This window comes from Mercenaria mercenaria, chromosome 6 (assembly GCF_021730395.1).
Source record: "Mercenaria mercenaria strain notata chromosome 6, MADL_Memer_1, whole genome shotgun sequence".
Lineage (NCBI taxonomy): Eukaryota > Metazoa > Mollusca > Bivalvia > Venerida > Veneridae > Mercenaria > Mercenaria mercenaria.
In genome coordinates this window covers 86,848,762-86,868,019 of record NC_069366.1, presented here as the reverse complement: position 1 = coordinate 86,868,019, position 19,258 = coordinate 86,848,762, and the positions used below count along the sequence as shown (strand labels likewise).

The 19,258-nt window shown below is 35.6% G+C and overlaps 1 protein-coding gene across 1 annotated transcript in view; it reads left to right on the top strand.

The window, feature by feature from the left end:
* LOC123548300 (Golgi apparatus protein 1-like) overlaps positions 1-15,483 on the top strand; it is a 56,421-nt gene extending 40,938 nt beyond the window's left edge. Inside the window, exons 22-26 of the mRNA XM_053546544.1 lie at positions 406-507; positions 835-981; positions 3,594-3,714; positions 4,597-4,703; positions 7,185-15,483. Coding sequence (XP_053402519.1) covers positions 406-507; positions 835-981; positions 3,594-3,714; positions 4,597-4,703; positions 7,185-7,352 — 645 coding nt within the window. The 3' untranslated portion in view covers positions 7,353-15,483. The remainder of the gene's footprint in view (positions 1-405; positions 508-834; positions 982-3,593; positions 3,715-4,596; positions 4,704-7,184) is intronic.
* Positions 15,484-19,258: the final 3,775 nt, after the last annotated feature.

The following is a 19,258-nucleotide window of genomic DNA, read 5'->3' as shown; positions in this document are numbered from 1 at the left end:
CAACCCTAGTTGTGCTTGGTGCATGTTACGTTCTTTTAGATAGATATTCTGGCACTTTGTTTTTTGTTACTATACTGTATACATAGTCAATATACATACAGTCCACATAATTATGCAATCTTGTGTACGTCAAATTGCAATGTCCTGTGTCAGTGTGTGTGGGGTGGGGGGTACATTCATCACCTTCAGTGATAGCTATAGTTTAACTTTGAATATGTTGTTATAGAAAAAAAATCAACGTAAAATAACAATAACTTAAGCAATAGCAGGATTTTAAATTAACAGACATAAGAAGTAATTGAGTTTTTTTTTCGTGAAATTCTGGCCAGGTCCCTAAGTGAGTTTTATAGACTTTGACTTTGAAATTCACATATACATGTACTTAGTATAAGCATTCACTTACAGGAGCTTTCAAGGGAGTGTCACACAGAAATAAAGGCCTTGGTAAAAGACACTAAACTGGACATAAATATGGATCCTGTGTTAATGCATGCCTGCGAAAAACAGGTAAGATTTCTTCCTTTAAATGTGAACTCATTATTACTTGAGACGTTACGTGTAGATGGATTGTTATAAAACTTTCAGACTATCATAGGTAGCACAAAATCAAAATTTCCATGTCAAAACGTCATAAAATATGTGATTTAGCCCAATTTTACACAAGAAAAAAATCTTTTTTTGGCCATAAAATTGACATTGTTCAAAATATCTTTAAAATTGAAAAAGTTTCAGATTTGTAAGTTATTTCTTGATATTACATAATAAAGTAGAAATTTGGGGGGTGGGGGGAACCTGTCATGGATTCATTGGATCAAACTGATTATTTTCATGCAGATTAAAGCCTACTGCAGTAATGAGATAGGAGATGTGGAAGCAAATGAGTTGAAATTTTCTCCACATGAATCTGGAGATAAAGTGCAAATGTGTCTACAGGAAAAGTACAAGGAGGGAAAAGTCCTTCAAACTTCTCCCTGTGGAAGGGTAAGTAAAACATGACTTAATTTAGAATTCTTCATATGAGGAAGCCATCCAACTAGTGTATGGAAGTTTGTGATGCATGTGCCTGCCCACATCTATAGTAATGCTCAGCAGGCACATTGGGTCTTCTTCCACCATCAAAAGCTAGGACAAGTCACCATATGACCTACATTGTGTTCATGGGACTTTAAAACCCAACAAAAATAGATGCAGGTATAACTATAACACAAAGTAAGATTTGGATGTGGTTTATTATGCCCCCCTTCAAAGAAGGAGGGGTATATTGTTTTGAAGATGTCTGTCGGTCGGTCAGTCTGTATGGAGACCAATCCGTTTCTGGATGATAACTCAATAACGCTTGGGCCTAGGATCATGAAAGTTGATAGGGAGGTTGGTCATGACCAGCAGATGACCCCTATTGATTTTGAGGTCAGTATGTCAAAGGTCAAGGTCACAGTGACCCTGAACAGTTAAACAATTTTTGGATGATAACTAAAGAACACTTGGGCGTAGGATCATGAAAGTTTATAGGGAGGTTGGTCATGACCAGCAGATGACCCCTATTGATTTTGAATCAGTATGTCAAAGATCAAGGTCACAGTGACCCGGAACAGTTAAATGGTTTCCTGATGATAACTCAAGATTGCTTGGGCCTAGGATCGTGAAAGTTGAGAGGGGGGTTTAGTCATCATCAGCAGATGACCCCTATTGATTTTGAGGTCAAAGGTCAAGGTGACAGTGACCAGGAACAGTAAAATGGTTTCCGGGCGATAACTCTTAAACGGAACATTTAAACCATTTCCAGACAATTACTTGAGAACGCTTGGGCCTAGGATCATGAAACTTGATAGGGAGATTGGTCATGACCAGTAGATGACCCCTGTAGATTTTGAGGTCAGTAGGCCAAAGGTGAAGGTCACATTGACCCGGAACAGTTAAACCCTTTCCGGATGATATCTTGAGAACGCTTGGGCTTAGGATCACAAAACTGAATAGGGAGGTTGATCATGACCAGCAGATGACACCTGTTGTCAAGGTCACATTGAACCAGAACTGTAGAACTTTTGTTTACAGTAAGCATATAATTTCTGTTCCTTGTGAAATTACTGAATGCATTAAGGGGGGCATTTCGTGTTCGACGAGCTCTTGTTTTTATAGATTTAATCTGTGCCCAAGCCTGTAGAGATTTATAGAGAAATTTCAACAGGTTTTGAATTTTGTATTCTGGTTGAAAGATTATTGTCTCTTGCAGAAATGATTTTTATCAAATAAAAGCAGTGTCTGTTTAGCAAAGCATTTTAAACTATGGAAATGATAAGGGAATACACCACTAAATGAAAAAACTGGTTTGAAACAATCCTTTTACTATATTCCCTCCTAGAAGTTGAGAAGTTAATTACAGTCGAACTTCGATGGCTCGAACTCGAGGGTCCCGTGAAAATTAGTTCGAGTTTTCCGTTGTCCGAGCCATCAAAATGGCGGCCATTTTGAATTTGGGAATTCGAGGGCATGATGTGTTACAAACCTTGCATCTTAATATATTGTCATGTTGTACCTAAATATGTGTATGATACGATGATAAACAAAAAAAAACTAACATTGAAATATGCTTTATTATTCATTTTCAAACATGACATAGGTACGAAAAGAAAAATAAAACACTATTATAATTATAAGAATTTGGTGAAAGCAGCATCAAATAGAAAGACATGAATAGCAAACCTTTATGAATCATAATCCAGTACAAATATCAAATACCGGTATATTGCTTTCCAGTAGCCGACTTAGCTATCCCCCCGTTTCCGGGTCCTTTACTAAGTTGTTCAGCCATGCTAAAGCAGTATGAAAGTTGACATCGAATCTCCCGTTTTTATGCAGAAAAAAGACGGACATTGCTCAATTATTTTTAATATTTTTATTCGTATAAATCAAAGCCCATTAAAGCATTGCAGTGAACGAAAGTCACTCTGTTTTATTTGTTTGTCGTATACCAACGCTAATTACATAAGCGTGTAAAAATTATGCATGCGCCGGTTAAAGGGGAAGCTTGGCAAATGTCAGGCAGAGGTGTGAAAAACTTTGTAAACACAAGCCATTCCGGCGACAAATTGTCTGTTCGACTGAATAGGTGTAATTATCACTGTAATTAAGCCAAGGGGACCACCAAATGAGTTCGAGAGTTCGAATTTTCGAAGTTCGAGCGATCCGAGGTAGAACTATATACAATAAAGAAGGAATTAATTCGGGACCGGGCGAAGAGTTCGAGCGATCCCGGGTGTTCGAAAGATCCGAGTTTGAGCCATTGAAGTTCAACTGTATGTCCCTTTACATTGAAATAAGAACAATTTAGGTTGACAGATATCACCTGAATGAAAGTTTGTACACTTGTTTTAATCACCAATTCTGTTTGTTTGTTTGAAATGAAATTTAACTTCAGGCTGCAGTTTCAAGATATCATTTCTGTATCAACATGCACATCAGAATTTTTTTGCAAAAAAAAGTCTTGTTTTCAATGTACAGGCAAACAAAACTTATTTTTTGATCAGTTTTGATTTATCCAGAAATGACAGGTATTAACGAAACTGTTAAGGTGATGGTATCTTGTTGTTATTCAGGAGGTAGCTCGTACTATAGAGGAAGCACACGTAGATATAAACATTGACCCTCAGTTACATGCAGCATGCCAACGTGATCTCGATGTATGGTGTCGAGATGTTCCATCTGGCGAGGGACAAAGTAAGTTTTTGGAACAAAACATAAAACGTAAAATTTTAATGCATGAATTGAGAGTTATCGTATCACATTGAAATTTGGAAAACAAAGGGCAGTTATTTTCTTTCTAGTCCTAGAAATTTCTATGTGTACATGCTTACCCAAAAGCAGAATTTTTCTAGAGTGAAATGTTCTGTTTTAAAATGTTGACTCCAAGAATTCATATCCTAGGCAATTTCTGTAGATTTAGTGGCTGGGATTAACTTTGAATCACTTGTCCCTTAAAGTTATTACCAAAGGGGCACCTGGGGTTTTTCATCCATTAAAAGTTTGAAAGTCAATTATATAATTATTACCTAAATTGTGAAGGTGTGGATTAAATCGTAAGAAAAGAAACTGAAAAGATCTGTAGATATGGAAATATGTTGGAACTGTTGTAGTATGAACATTTTTTTTTTGCTAATGCTTGCATAAATAGGGTCAGAAGAGTGATAAATATAGGGTCTTATGTCACCATGTTAGAAGTATGTGTGAGGAAGCCATCAAGTGGGTTTGTCAAAGTTCCAGGAAATTTTGCATTGAGGAACAGCTGAGATTTTCATTACCACTGAAACTATTGACTCACTGAACCTGGAGTGACCAAGTAGGTCACTCGCATCATATTTAATAGATCAAGGGTCCATGCCTTGCCACGTGGTGCCAAAGCTGAGAAAAGCTGCGCCAGTATCTCTACATTAATGAGGAAGTTTGCCTCTCTTCCCTCATGCTCTAATTGACAATGGATGTCATCGGGAAGGAAATGGCTTGGAGAGTGATTAATACAAGTTGTAGAACTTCTGTCACATCGAAACCTTAAGATTAATGCATTATTATTAATAAACCAAGTAATGTAAACTTTTTTTCCAGAAATGACTTGCCTTCTGTCTGTACTGGAGGACTACCCAGATAGAATGAAAGCAAAATGTAGCAGCCTTTTGGCTCAGCGCAGAAGTCTGTGGGAATATGCTGCCAAGGTAATGGCTTTTTCATATTTTCAATTTTTTTTTTCAATTTCGTGTCCGTTTTATAACTCTTGAACCCGTTGAAGGATTTCAAGGAAACTTGACACAAATGTTCACCACATTAAGACAACATGCAGAGCGCATGTTCTGGATGGCTCACTTCAAGGTCAAGGTCACAGGGGTCAAAGGTCATATGAGTGTCTTTCGTGTCCACTCTGCAACTCTTGATCCCCTTGAAGGATTTCAAAGAAACTTGACACAAATGTTCACCACATCGAGATGACATGCAGAGCGCATGTTCTGAATGGCTGACTTCAAGGTCAAGGTCACACTTAGGGGTCAATAGTCATATAAGTGTGTTTTGTGACTGCTCTGTAACTCTTGAACTGCTTGAAGTATTGTAAAGAAACTTGGCACAAATGTTCACCACATTGAGACGACATGCAGAGCACATGTTCTGGATGTCTCGCTTCAAGGTCAAAGTCACACTTAGGTTTTTTTTTAGAAAACCATGCCTCGGGTGTCAAAATTGGCCATGCACATTGGGTAGGGTGGGGGATGGGGGTCACTTGTTTTACTTACTGAAGGAAATGAAATTGAAAGGCCTAGAGCTTTGATATTTGGCATACATCATTGGGTAGAGGTCCTGTACTAAGAAGTCATGTACTCATTCGAGTCTGGTAATCAGAAAAGTAACCCTCACCAAAGAAAATGTTGCCGAACTTTGGAAAATATTACAGAGAAGGTACAATTTTATAACATTGGTACAAAAAAGATGGTTAATTTTGAGGGTTGGTGGCAATGTTTTCTTGAGGAGATATTTATTGTTAACATCCTGTTTCTATTCTTAATTTGAAAAGAAAATGTTAGAACACATATAAATATATAAAAAAAACAGTTGTGCATTGTATTTAGAGTATTTATGTCTTCCCCAGGAGACATATTGTTTTTGCCCTGTCCGTCCATCCGTCCGTCTGTACGTCACACTTCATTTCCAAGCAATAACTGGAGAACCATTTGACCTAGAACCTTCAAACTTCATAGGGTTGTAGGGCTGCTGGAGTAGACGACCCCTATCGTTTTTGGGGTCACTCCGTCAAAGGTCAAGGTCACGGGGGCCTGAACATTGAATACCATTTCCGATCAATAACTAGAGAACCACTTGACCCAGAATGTTGAAACTTCATAGGATGATTGATCATGAAGAGTAGATGACCCCTATTGATTTTGGGGTCACTCCGTCAAAGGTCAAGGTCACAGGGGCCTGAACATTGAAAACCATTTCCAATCAATAACTAGAGAACCACTTGACCCAGAATGTTGAAACTTCATAGGATGATTGGTCATAAAAAGTAATTGACCCCTATTGATTTTGTGGTCACTCCATCAAAGGTCAAGGTCACAGGGGCCTGAACATTGAAAGCCATTTCCGATCAATAACTAGAGAACCACTTGACCCAGAATGTTGAAACTTAATAGGATAGTTGTACATGTAAAGTAGATGACCCCTATCGATTTTGGGGTCACTCCATTAAAGGTCAAGGTCACAGGGGCCTGAACATTGAAAACCATTTCTGGTCAATAACTTGTGAACCACTTGACCCAGAATGTTGAAACTTCATAGGATGATTGGTCATGCAGAGTAGATGAGCCCTAACGGTTTTGGGGTCACTCTGTGAAAGGTCATTGTCACAGGGGCCCGAACATTGAAAACCATTTCCGGTCTGTAACTTGAGAACCACTTGACCCAGAATGATGAAACTTCATAGGATGATTGGTCATGCAGAGTAGATGACCCCCTAACGATTTTAGGGTCACTCTGTTAAAGGTCAAGGCCACAGGGGCCTGAACATGGAAAACCATTTCCAATCAATAACTTGAGAACCTCTCGACCCAGAATGTTGAAACTTCATAGGATGATTGTTCATGCAGAGTAAATGACCCCTATTGTTTTTGGGGTCACTCTGTGAAAGGTCAAGGTCACAGGAGCCTGAACATTGATAACCAGTTCCGATCAATAACTTGAGAACCACTTGACCCAGAATGTTGAAACGTCATAGGATGATTGAACATGCAGAGTAGATGACCCATATTGATTTTGTGGTCAGTCTATTAAAGGTCAAGGTCACAGTGGCCTGTTCATGTAAAATCATTGTTTGGAAATAACTTGAGAACAACTTGACCTACAATGTTGAAACTTAATAGGATGATTGGACATGCAGAGTAGATGACCCCTATGTATTTTGAGGTCACTTGATCAAAGGTCAAGGTCACAGGAGCCTGAACAGTGACTTGAGAACCACTAGGCCAAGAGTGTTGAAATTTAGCGGGATGACTGGACATGCCAAGTAGATGATCCCTATTGCAGCCAACCATCAGTGTCTCTTTGACTTTCGCTCCTGACCCCTATTGACTTCTTGCCTATAGGACTTTGCATTGGGGGAGACATGCGCTTTTTTACAAAAGCATTTTCTAGTTTTTTTTTTATTTCAGTATGCCCCAGCAGAATCACTCAGCGAATTAAGCCAGCAAGTTATGACGTCTCCAGCAAAAAATTATTTACTTGGGGTTTTAATGACAATCATTGGAATTATATTTATTGTTGGTATTACATGTGGAAGAGTGACTAAACGTGTTACCAGGGAACAGAAGACCAAATAACATTACTGCACTTCTATTTATGTATAAGTGAGTGAATGGTTTTAAACTGTGAATGATGGCCGGCAAACAAATTTAAAAGGAATAAAAGAGAACAGTTGTATCTGTGTAAAACATGGCTTGTGGAGAAAATGCTTTAAAGCTCAAAAGTTGGCCTTTTTTATCAAGTCTTAAGTTAGGACAGTGTTCCATATGTATGTACTCCATGTCCACATTACATCAATTTTGACAGTCGTATAAAGAATAAATGAGCCGTGCCATGGGAAAACCAACATAGTGGGTGTGCGACCAGCATGGATCCAGACCAGCCTGCGCATCCGCGCAGTCTGGTCAGGATCCATGCTGTTCGCTAACAGTTTCTTGAATTCCAATAGGCTTTAAAAGCGAACAGCATGGAGCCTGACCAGACTGCATGGATGCGCAGGCTGGTCTGGATCCATGCTGGTCGCACACCCACTATGTTGGTTTTCCCATGGCACGGCTCAAATGGGTTTATTCCATCTAAGGAATAAAGCATGAGGAAGACTCTGGATAATAAACATGTGGAGTACTGGCAATAGCCATCAGAAAATTTTTGCAAAAATATATATGTTATACCATAGTCCTGCTTATTTATGTCCTGGGTATACATTGGCCTAATAATTTATGGTCACTATGTTGCGATAATTTGATGCATCAATATAAGCCATGCTCACTGTATAGCAACACTATGGTTGAGCAGCAAAGCAAATCTTATTGCATAGATAAGCAGAAGTAATATCTGATTCAGAAGTAAAAAAGCTCATGTCTTGAAGAAGATATACATGTATAGTTTTTACTAATGTGGAAGGTATTAACAAATAGATGCATTTTTTGTTAACACAGTTTGTTTTAGAAACATTTTCTTATATATATATATATGTTTATGGATATATGATGTTTTAAAGTGCTAACGAAAAAAAGAATTTGCCATATGTATTATGTGATAAGATTATAAATAGTACTTTGGCACTTTTAAATAGTGCTTTGGTATTTATACACTTACATTGTCTAGTTAATTGAAATACAAATGGATTTGTTACAGTAGAGTACAGATTGCAGCTATTTTGCCTGAAAGAAATGGATATATGTAAAATGTATGGGTATAGCTTACGGTAGTTCTGCATATTTGGATCAAAATTTTTTCTACGATATAGAATTTGATTAAACTCAGTTTTCAAAACTTCAGAATATACCTAGAAAATTCAGCAATTAAAAAGATAGTCATGTGTTTCATTTTTTGCTAGACTAATTTGAAAACTTTAGACCTCACACAATTTTTCATAATGGAAGTCTATGGGAAAATCATAACTTTCATAGCATTTTCATTCATAGAAATTTTTCTACAATGTAGAATTTAGTGAAACTTCCCACAGCTGTAAATAAACATATAGCCTATAATGTGGTGAAATAAAATGTATATGTCCATGTGCTTATTTTTGAGATATTTGACCATAATTAAAGTGAACCGCACTTTTCATGCTAATTTTAAGACATTATTTTGAATTTTTTTACATGGCAGATGTTTTAATATCATATTTTAACTTTAGAAAGAAAGACAGTAACAGTGCCATTGTAATAAATTTATTCACAGGTTGCTATTGTTTTCTAAAATAATTTTCATTTCCGTAGCCGAATCCAGGCTTTATTCTACGTTTTCCGGATAAATGACATTATGCCATCACTTCCAGTTTATCAGACATGCAGAACTACCTTAAAATTCTGTATGAACCTGTCCACAAAGGTTTTTTTTTTATGTAACATACATGGTCCTTTTCTTTGAAGGCATGGAAGACCAGTCCAGTGTTATGAAATTTAGATTTAAAACCAATCTGAAAAAGAAAAACCCAACATCTGAATGGTTGTTTCATAGCTTTGTATTTAAACAGACCAATCACTTGATGGGATTTTAGACTGGTACCCAAACTTAGTATATATGAAAAGAGCCTGGAGTTTTTATCAAATGAAGACCAATATCTTTTCATGCAAGTTATGGTTGCCTATTTACAAAACATCTGTAATCAGTAAAGGAAATTGATGATACTTCAAATGTAATCAGTGCTGTTAGTTCAGGAATTGTCATCCAATACCTAGTACAATCAGCTATTTGTGTTTAAATGATTGCTATTGTCATCACAAAAAGCCCCTGCTTATTTTTCCATAGGCTGTCGAAATCACTGAGAGTACATGTTTACTAACTTCTCTAAAAATACTTTTTGAAGTTGGTAATTATTTTTAACTGGGTATTTAGAATTCTATATCCAAACCCAGAATGAGTAGCTTGAGCATGTTGGCTCACTCTTGCAGTTTGTATGGTACTAGCCATTTACCTTGGTTTTGGTCGCTCAACACAGTAGATCTCTCTGGCTTTTATGCCCATACTTTCGCAATCTTGATTTACTTAAACAATTACAGCCTTGGTAAGAATGAGCAGGGAATGAAAGTGGGATTTGGTCCCGAGACTACAAAGTAGTATGACAGAATGTTTGTAAATGAGAATATACTTTGTTAATGATTCCAGTTGTTGTAACGATAAATTATTTTTGATAGATGTTGTTACTTTATGTGATATGTTTGTCGTGTTTTGTACTTTAACAATGTAGTTGTAGCTTTGAAAGTGACCAGTTTGAGATATTTTATTACCCATTAGGGTCAAGACCACATTGTCCTCTTTAACACCATTATGTGTTTATTTTCTGGGAAAATAGACTTTTACTTGTCTGGATAAACTTACAAGCTTCAAAGTGACTGGACAGTGGTTAAGGCCAAAGACTTGGTCATTTTGTCTATCATGGCGGCAAGTTTGAAACCCCACTCAAGATGCAGGATTTTTTCATATAAGGTAGCGGTGCATCTGGGAGTCAGAAGGTCAGTGGCTCTACCTGCAGGTGGGAATGGTGGGAAATAATTTGTAGCTTTTTTGCCACCTTAAATAAGATTTTTTTTTGTTAGAGAAATCATGAACAAATTTTGTCAACTAATAAACATACTAGGTTTGTTAGCTTTACTTTACCATTTTTGTTGTAAGTTTATGTGAATTTTTCAGCATGAATATATATGTGTGCTTTGCAATGTTTTGATCTGATAAAATATGTTGTTTATACTCTTTCTATGATTTGAGATTTTTGTTATTGTTGATTTAATCTGTTAACTTACCATTGACTGTTAATCTTAGAATGTAGTTTTTAGAAGATATAATAACAAGTGTCAAATAATTTGACATGTCTCATTTAAATTTCCAAGGCATTAATATTTGGAATATAGATTAATTTGCGTAACTGTTTTTGCATTTTAGTAAAATCTGTTATCTATGAACTTCCAATTAACAGATACTTAACTTGATAGTAACTGTGACACATTTTTATGGGTCCATCGAGCTGAACTGGAAGATGTTTGGCTGTGTGAGTCAGGGACAATATCGATGTAATGCCACATTTAAAGATATTTCAGTTTGGTAATAAAAATGGTTTCTGATTGACAGCTGGAGAACATGCGATCCTTTGGCCACCAAAGTTAACAGTGTTATTGCCTATGGCCAGTAATAAATTGTTTAAAAATGCAAAGAAAAATGTAGTAAAGTTTAGGAAAGGCCCCATTCATAGTGAAGTTGACATTGCATGTGATATAACTAAGTATATGTAGTATAGATGGGTAAAATTTTATAAAAAAAAAAAAAGAGCAGATAAACAAATCTGTACATGAGTTACGTTTTAACATGCTAATTTGCTAGCTCTGGAGTAATGCTGAAAATGCATTAAAGTTTAATTTGCAGTAAGTTTTTTGTCAACATTTCAGTCTTTGAAAACTATTCTATTGGTTGATGGGTAAAACAAAGTGATTTATTGGGTTCTAGGCAGTAGTTATATATAAAAAAAACTAAAGTCTACTGTAATCAGTAAATTTTCTAGAAAGGTAATAACACCGTAAAAAGGATTTTGTGAAGTATTTATCTGTTATATACACCCATCATTCACACAAAGAGTCCCAGCTGTGAATTGCAACTTCCAAAAATATTTAGTTTCTCTTCATTTATTATTTTTGATATTTTATTTATTTTTTTCTGTCGAACATTTTTGATATTGTAATGTGTATTCAGAGACTTGCCACTTTTAAGTTTTACTCTCATGGCTTACTAGATGTTACTGGAATGATTTTACCAGATATAGATATGAGTCACAATCTACAATAATAAATGGATAATTGCTCCCTTATGACAAGACAGTAACCCATTTTGTGCGCTGAAGTCACAATATGTTCAAGGTAGATTATACGTAGATAGCATGGTTCAGTGGAGAAGAAACCTGTTTTTTGTGATGTTTTTTAATAGAAAAGAACAATTTGTGAACAGATGAGGTTGAGATGAACCTCACAAATCACAGGTATACAAAACAGTAAACAGTAAAATTACTCCAAAAAGATAAGAAGTTGCATGTTGCCAGTTCCAAAATGTTTTTTGTGCTTTTTTGCGATGTTAATCATGTTTTCCATAGTTACAGTGCAGATTCTTGCTTTAAATCACATGGTAGGTCAATGTTTGCCATTTTGGTAGCTCTAACTTCATGATTCATCATAGGAATTTGGGTCGCATGCCACAAAATCATTAAAACTTGGGTCACGTGACAGTATTGATTTGTCGAAGTCCTGATTTTGGAACTCATTTTACATCTTGCCTTATTTTACAAGATATTTTTCTTTCTTCAAGCATGACCCGCCACTTTTCTTTAGATTGTTATTTAGCACTAAAACTTTTCTTTAGATTGTTATTTAGCACTAATACAAGGTATTATAAGTTAAGCTCATTGAAAGAAGGGTCCAGGAGCGAATTTAATGTCGGTCCAATTAACTGTAAAATTATTGTTGATATTGTGGTGGTGTTGATCTTTTTAGTGGCATAAGATATATTTGATGATAGCAACTTTTATGGCCAGAAATGTATTTCCCCTTTGTAGAATTCTGGCCAGTGAAAAATCCTGAATTACTTTTATTTTACCAGGAAAATGTTGCTTTTATGCTTACTTAAATTTGTTAACAACACTTTATTGTATCTTAATTAGCTGAAATTTTCGATAGGATGTAACATATCAAAATCATTTTTTTATAAGTTTGATTAAAAACTAATTTGAAATTTAAAAAAAGTTATATTACCACCCTTTAAGCTCCTGAGACTGATGTATAATGTGAATAATATTGTCTTTGATTAAGAAAATACTTTGTTGCTGAAAAAGGTAGACCAAATATTAGTATGGTTTTACATACTTTGACATAATTTTGAATTTACAATGCCATTGTTGCATAATCAAATTGGAATGAGATTTGTACTTTTTTGTGTTTAAATTATGATTGTGTAAGAAGAGAATGTATATACTTGCTGTTGTGTTAAGGACAATTATAAATATCTTATAGCAGTTATTCATTAAATTTCAATTTAGAACATCATTAAATTCTAAGAAAAGAAAGAAAAAAACAGCCTAGAACTCAAGGAATCACAATGTTTTTGCTCCTTTATTTTACGAGCAAATGGAATTGCTTTCTTAATTAGAAAAAAGGACTTCAGGATTTAAATTTGACCAAAGAATGGATAGTTTGCATAAGCCTTTGATGAACCCTGTAGCATAGAAGTATGAATTATTGTTTTAAATTTTCCTAACCTGTAAAGTATCATGATATATTGATGTTTATTACATGACTGCATACATAAATTGCTGGTCCATAGTTTGTGCTATTGACTGGTGTATAGTCCAGCATTGAATTTTACAGGGCTTAGTTTAGTTTAATCATATTTTGTTGCAAGTATCACACAAGACATGATAGTATATGTACCTCAAGACATGAATAGATAGATATATAAATACAACAGTCAACAAGCAGTACCTCAAAACATATAAATACTACAGTACATCAAAATACATTTGGTAGCTTTGCAGTGGTGTGGTATTACAAAAGGGTTGGACCACAAGTTTTACAATAATAAGAAATCAGTCTGTCCCTTTGCTTGGCTGTAGTCAAAACCTGAAAAAAGGTAAGAAAACATTCTGCTGTCATGTAATAAAACACTGAATGGTTTGACAGTAAATAGTAAACTGTTGACTGGCAAGCCATTCAGTTAGTGTATACTTTTATGGTACGTTATTTTCCAATATATCATCACATTTCTGTATTTTTGCATTTAATGAGAAAAATGTACATAATATGGTCGAAATTGCTTTAAGACATATATCAAATCTAGCGCACTTCTTTTGACTCTATAATTTGCACCTTTTAGTAAATTCTTGTTTTTCATGCCCCTTGTGTTATAGACCCAGTAGACATATAGTGTTTGAATTGTCGGTCCATCTGTCTGTTACACTTCCTTGTGTACTGAAATAAAACTGTACATCATCAACATGAAGTAGACATGCTTACTTTTTTGGAAGTTTTGAACCCAACTGTTTGTCAGCTATGACCCTTTTTTTCCTTTTCAGGGGACATGTGTGGTACAATGTTGACATCATTCTTCTTCACATTTTTTTTTTCATTTTTGCAAATCTTTATTTCCTTGAAATTTGTGTATATATTGTTTCTGAAATTATACACAGAGAACCATGCATACATATGCTTACACATGTCTTTTAGACAACAATCTAAGGCAGATAAAGATATGTCAGCTATTAATTCATAGACTGTTTACTAACTTGCACAATTCCTTGTACTAACAGTCCAGTTGTTATTGTCAAGAAGTAAAATAGAGAAAATCATGTACTAACTCTGTTAGATATAGAGAATGATTAATCCCAGAAAAACATTGTCAGTTACAAGTTTCTTATACCGAACCAGTTACAATGACATTTTGACTGAAGTAGCAAAGTTGTCAGTATTTATGACCAGCCTGTTAACTACTATTTATTTATATGATCATTACATACATTCCTTACATATAAGGTTAACTTTGTTGCTTACATATGAGGTTTACATTGTTTGCTACATATAAGGTTTACATTGTTCCTTAATGTAAGGTTTAACATTGTTCATTGCACATAGACCGGTAAACAGGTGGTAAGCATACATTATTTATAATGATTTACATAGAATGATCATTATGGTAGTAGTATATATCTATGTTAGGTTTTGAAAGGAATATAACTTATTTTTATCCAGTAGACAAATGAAAATTAGCTATTTATAGAAAATAATGCACAAAGATAATATTTCCATAGTGTAGGTATATAGTAATCATATTTCTTTATTGAGTTATATTAGTAAGTCCGTCCGAAACTGCATTTGTTTCATTTATAACTTCTGAATGATGTAACGGACTCCAATGAAACTTCATACAAATGATAAGCTTATCGAGAAGGTGTGTCTCACACAAGTGAGGTCCGTACGGTCATAGCATTTTCATGCACATTCGTATGTTGCATTTCATGTCAGACATAAATTTTTATCAATGCAATGAAAGATGAAACAAAGCTTTGAGCAGGGTAAGACTGTGTTGCCCAAAACTCCCAAGATCACGGTGTTCGGTAGCATATATATATATATATTTATTATTTCTATGTCTCAGCCGTTGTCTAGCAGAGAAATTAAGATGAGTGACCTTTTCCTATTAATTGAATCATTCTTTATACAGAAATAATGTTTAGCAAAAGTGTACGTGTTTTAATTTATTTAAGACATGACAAAGTGGTTATGCATTCCGCAGAACAATAAAGAATTATTTTTTGGGACATGTAACTGCTTACGAGTGTTCATAGTAATTAAACACTCTTCTGCCTATATAGTTAATGTTATATCTTTTAACAGTAGATCATACATGGATTGGTTGCATTATTCCTTGGTCTTCATAAGTAGGTCAGCATGATGTCACCTTAGCATGCATTATTGAAAATAAACATGGTTTATTATATCAGCATTGTAGGTAAATAATATTTCAGCATGAGGTGCTGAGTTGCAAAGATGCTAAAACTTGGTATGTTTGAAGAAGATGTAACTAAAAGAATATTAAAATGCCTATGTATTGTTTGTCAATGTACATGTTTCGTAATTTGTAGTGTATATAATATTGTTAATCTCTTAAAGGGTTAATCTCATTGTAGAACGTTGGGGCTCATTTTTACATTAAAATAAATGAATATTTCTATTAATGTGTTATTTAGTCTTTTTGGTTGCCCTGACCTTTATTCGATGTCAGCTATCTGTATAGGCTGATGGTCTTGCATCTGTCATTACTTAAACATCTCCTTTGAAACTATTGAACAGGTTTTCATTTGCATTTTCATTTACATCAGATCCAAAAAAAAACAAAAACAAAACAACTTTGGAAACACTTTCTTATGAACCATTTTGTGGATTTTCATCCAGCTTGGTCTATAACATCCTTTTGTCGACTTCTCTAAATTGTATAAATGATTTGGCTTGGACCCTTTAAGCGGTCACTAGACTTGAGAATAAAAAAAATGCTAGCTTGTTTTTCATGAAAACCCGTATGTTTCCCACAACATCGCACACAACGCAAATTAAGTGCCAATACTCCAGTGAAGTTCACTGAACCAGAACATTCCCACGATATACACAACTAGGTTTGGCATTGATCACTCCTGGAAAGTTTGGCGGAATTCCGACCAGTACACGGGAGGGGATCCAACATATGTATTCCCAAATGGGCACCGCTTAAATTCATATGTTGTGCTTCCGGTAGTACACATGTGGTAAAAATTTCGCAGAAAAACAGATGAGATTTTTATTTGTGATTGAATTTTGCGGAAATGACATTGTTTTGCTAAAAAATCGCGATACAGTGCAACCGAGTATACATTAACTAGCACGTAAGTGCATGTACCTTACCTGTGTATTTGTAGAAATGACAGAGACAAAAACTTCTCCTCCGTGAAGCGGTATGACTGAAAATTAGCAACATTTTTATCAACAGATGGAAATATGTTGTAATTGCCCTGCGCTTGCTTAAATTTTGCCCTCGAAACCTTCCATATGCAAAACCCCACCCAGAAAAAAAAATGGCGATCACTTTGCTAGAAAAATGTTTTGGGCGAAAAACCGAATGGGATACATATGTTGTGCATGGGCTACATATGTGGTGCATTAGACTTTTAGGAACTCCACAGATCTTAAGCTTAAATGGTATCTGGATAAAGACACGGAACTGGAAATACGTGCCAAGTATATGTCGCATTATTCCAAAAATTATATATATGTCTATTAAAGGGATAACATATTAGAAACGGGCACAGCTTTAAGCTTACATATCCTTAGGACGGCCAGCACATATTTATGCAACCTCGCCGGGTATATGTATGTTTTTGACAACACAGAAAATGACGTCACTCGACCTTCAACTGTTTCCGGAAGTAAATAAAATGAAAGTAGAAATGCTAAACTTGAAAACGAAAGCCGCATTTTGATTCGTAGATAGTCAGGGGTCACGCGCAGGGGTCACCCCGTCTAAATGTATGTGCGTGGACTTTTTTTTTTTTTTTTTTTTTTTTTTTTTTTTTTTTTTTGCTATTGGGGAGCCAATTTTCAGCACTTTATTACAAATTGAAATTACCTGGGCTTTAGTACAGCATGTCAGCTTTTAATCTATGTAAAAGTATTTGAGCTCCGGATAAACACAAATCCCACAGGGGTCCGTTACAGACCAAGGGTACATTGATATTTTTTTAACTTCATCAAATCGCTAAAAAATGTCATTTTTGATGTTGTCTGAGAGTGTCAGTATATGCCTCAGATGTAAGATATAACCGTATTTGAGAGCTGCAGACCTAGACATTTCAGAAATATTTTCAAAATAAGTTTCGTGTAATAAATGTTGTTTCTACGGAAGCGTGAAAGGGCCATCAGACGCTAATACGGTTTAGTACGTTAAGGCTGCGGAAAGGATATGATGCTGTAGAACATACGTTGTTAATGTATACCGCAACTCCACATTCTAAGCCTACCACGGTTTGTGGAAATATAGGAGGGAGGATATACTGCAAGGTACTCGGTCAAAAATTGTGTGAATATAACTGAGCATGATCATTAAATTATGAAATATGTCCTGGGCCCTTAATTTGATTAAGTTACCTACCAGACGCAGCTATGTTCTGATTATATGACCGAGTACCTTGCAGTATATCCTCCCTCCTATATTTCCACAAACCGTGATAGGCCTAGAATGTGGAGTTGCGGTATACATCAACAACGTAGTTTTACACAAGTAAGTGCCAGGTCCACAATATCATATGTACATGTAGTGGAGAGGCTGGGCCAGTAGTTCTGTATCGGGCAAACATAAAAATACCTCCTGAAACACCCTGACCGTAAAGTATTTATTACATTTTATTTTTGAGCCCTTTGCCCGAGACAGATATTTTGCTCTATAACTCAGTTCACGGACAGACGATTTCCACAGTTAACGATGCAAAATACCGCCGAAGATATATATAGAGGCGCACATGAACGGGTAAAGGCATTAAGCAAACATGAAAAGAACACTAGGTTCAAGAACATATAATTACGCAGACCGTATCGGCAACTAGTATGCTATACACCAACTTATACATGCATATTTCCGACATTCACAGGTCAACGCACATAAGCAACACATTAACACCTTCGGATTAAGGAGAGATGCGTTGACTCCTTAGTGGAAATGTTCTACAGCATCAGTCATATGTAAGCTTAAAGCTGTGCTCGTTTCTAATATGTTATGCCTTTAATATACATGTATATAATTTTTGGAATAATGTGACATATACTTGGCACGTATTTCCAGTTTTTTCATATGATTTTAAGCGGTGCCCATTTGGGAATACATATGTTGGATCCCCACCCCGTGGATATGGGAAACGGTTTCAAAAGGTATATTTTATGCCTCTCATCTCCTAAACCATTATTGAAAACTGTTTCAAAAGGTATGTTTTACGCCTCTCATTTTCTAAACCGATATTATCTATCTTTTCCTAGAACTTACTGTTATTTGAGTCTGCAACATTTCCATTTTTTCTTGCACGCTTTTGATATGTAACCCTTTAGAACCCTGTACTCAACCGTCAAAATATCTCCTCTTTTTGTAAATAAACTTGTTTAAAATTATTCTCTTGTGCAATTATGCTCTTGGTGTTCTGACTTCAGAAAAGTTTTTGAGTACATTGGTGTACTTATACCTTAAATTTATCCTATCTTTATTTTTTTACTTTATATAACTCTAATGATAGAGTCTTTCTCAGCGGGGAGTCATTTTATTTACACTGTCCTGTCTTACGCGTTGAAAATAGGGTAAGTGTAAGGTTGGTATGCCCTAAACACGTTTAAACCCACAGTTTCCTTTATATTTATAAAAAAGTTACTGACCGTTCCAAGGCGGTGCCCCTATTTTAGTTTGTTTTTGTTCGTTTCCTATTTTATGTTTCATATATTTCTTGTTTCTTGTTGGTGTTTCTTTCCTCTTTCCCTCCATCGCCTTTTGCATTTATGTCCGTCTCATTTTACTGTGAGTGAGGCTAGGACTGGTGTCCACGTTATTTTTGCCTACCGGCCGTTCCTGGGCGATGACCCACTGTGTGTTTTTTTTTCTGCTTGCCTGTTTCTTTGCTCTGTGTGTGCGTGCGCGTGCGCGTGCGCGTGCGCGTGTACGTGTGCGTGTGCGTGTGCGTGTTTGCGCTGCTCTGGTTTGCGGTATAGGAAGGATGCGTTTTCGGAGCGTGGCTTTCCCTATTGAATGTCAAATATTCATCCTTGTTTTTTTTTTCCAGAGAGCTTCCCATACCTTTTTTCAGGGAATATTTTTAAGAACTGAAAGTTTGCATATTTCTAAAACAATAATTATATTTTTTATATCATACCGAATTTTCAATAAAAATGGAGTATATTTTCTTATGCGCTTTGATTTTTAAACATGTCACAAAAGGTATATT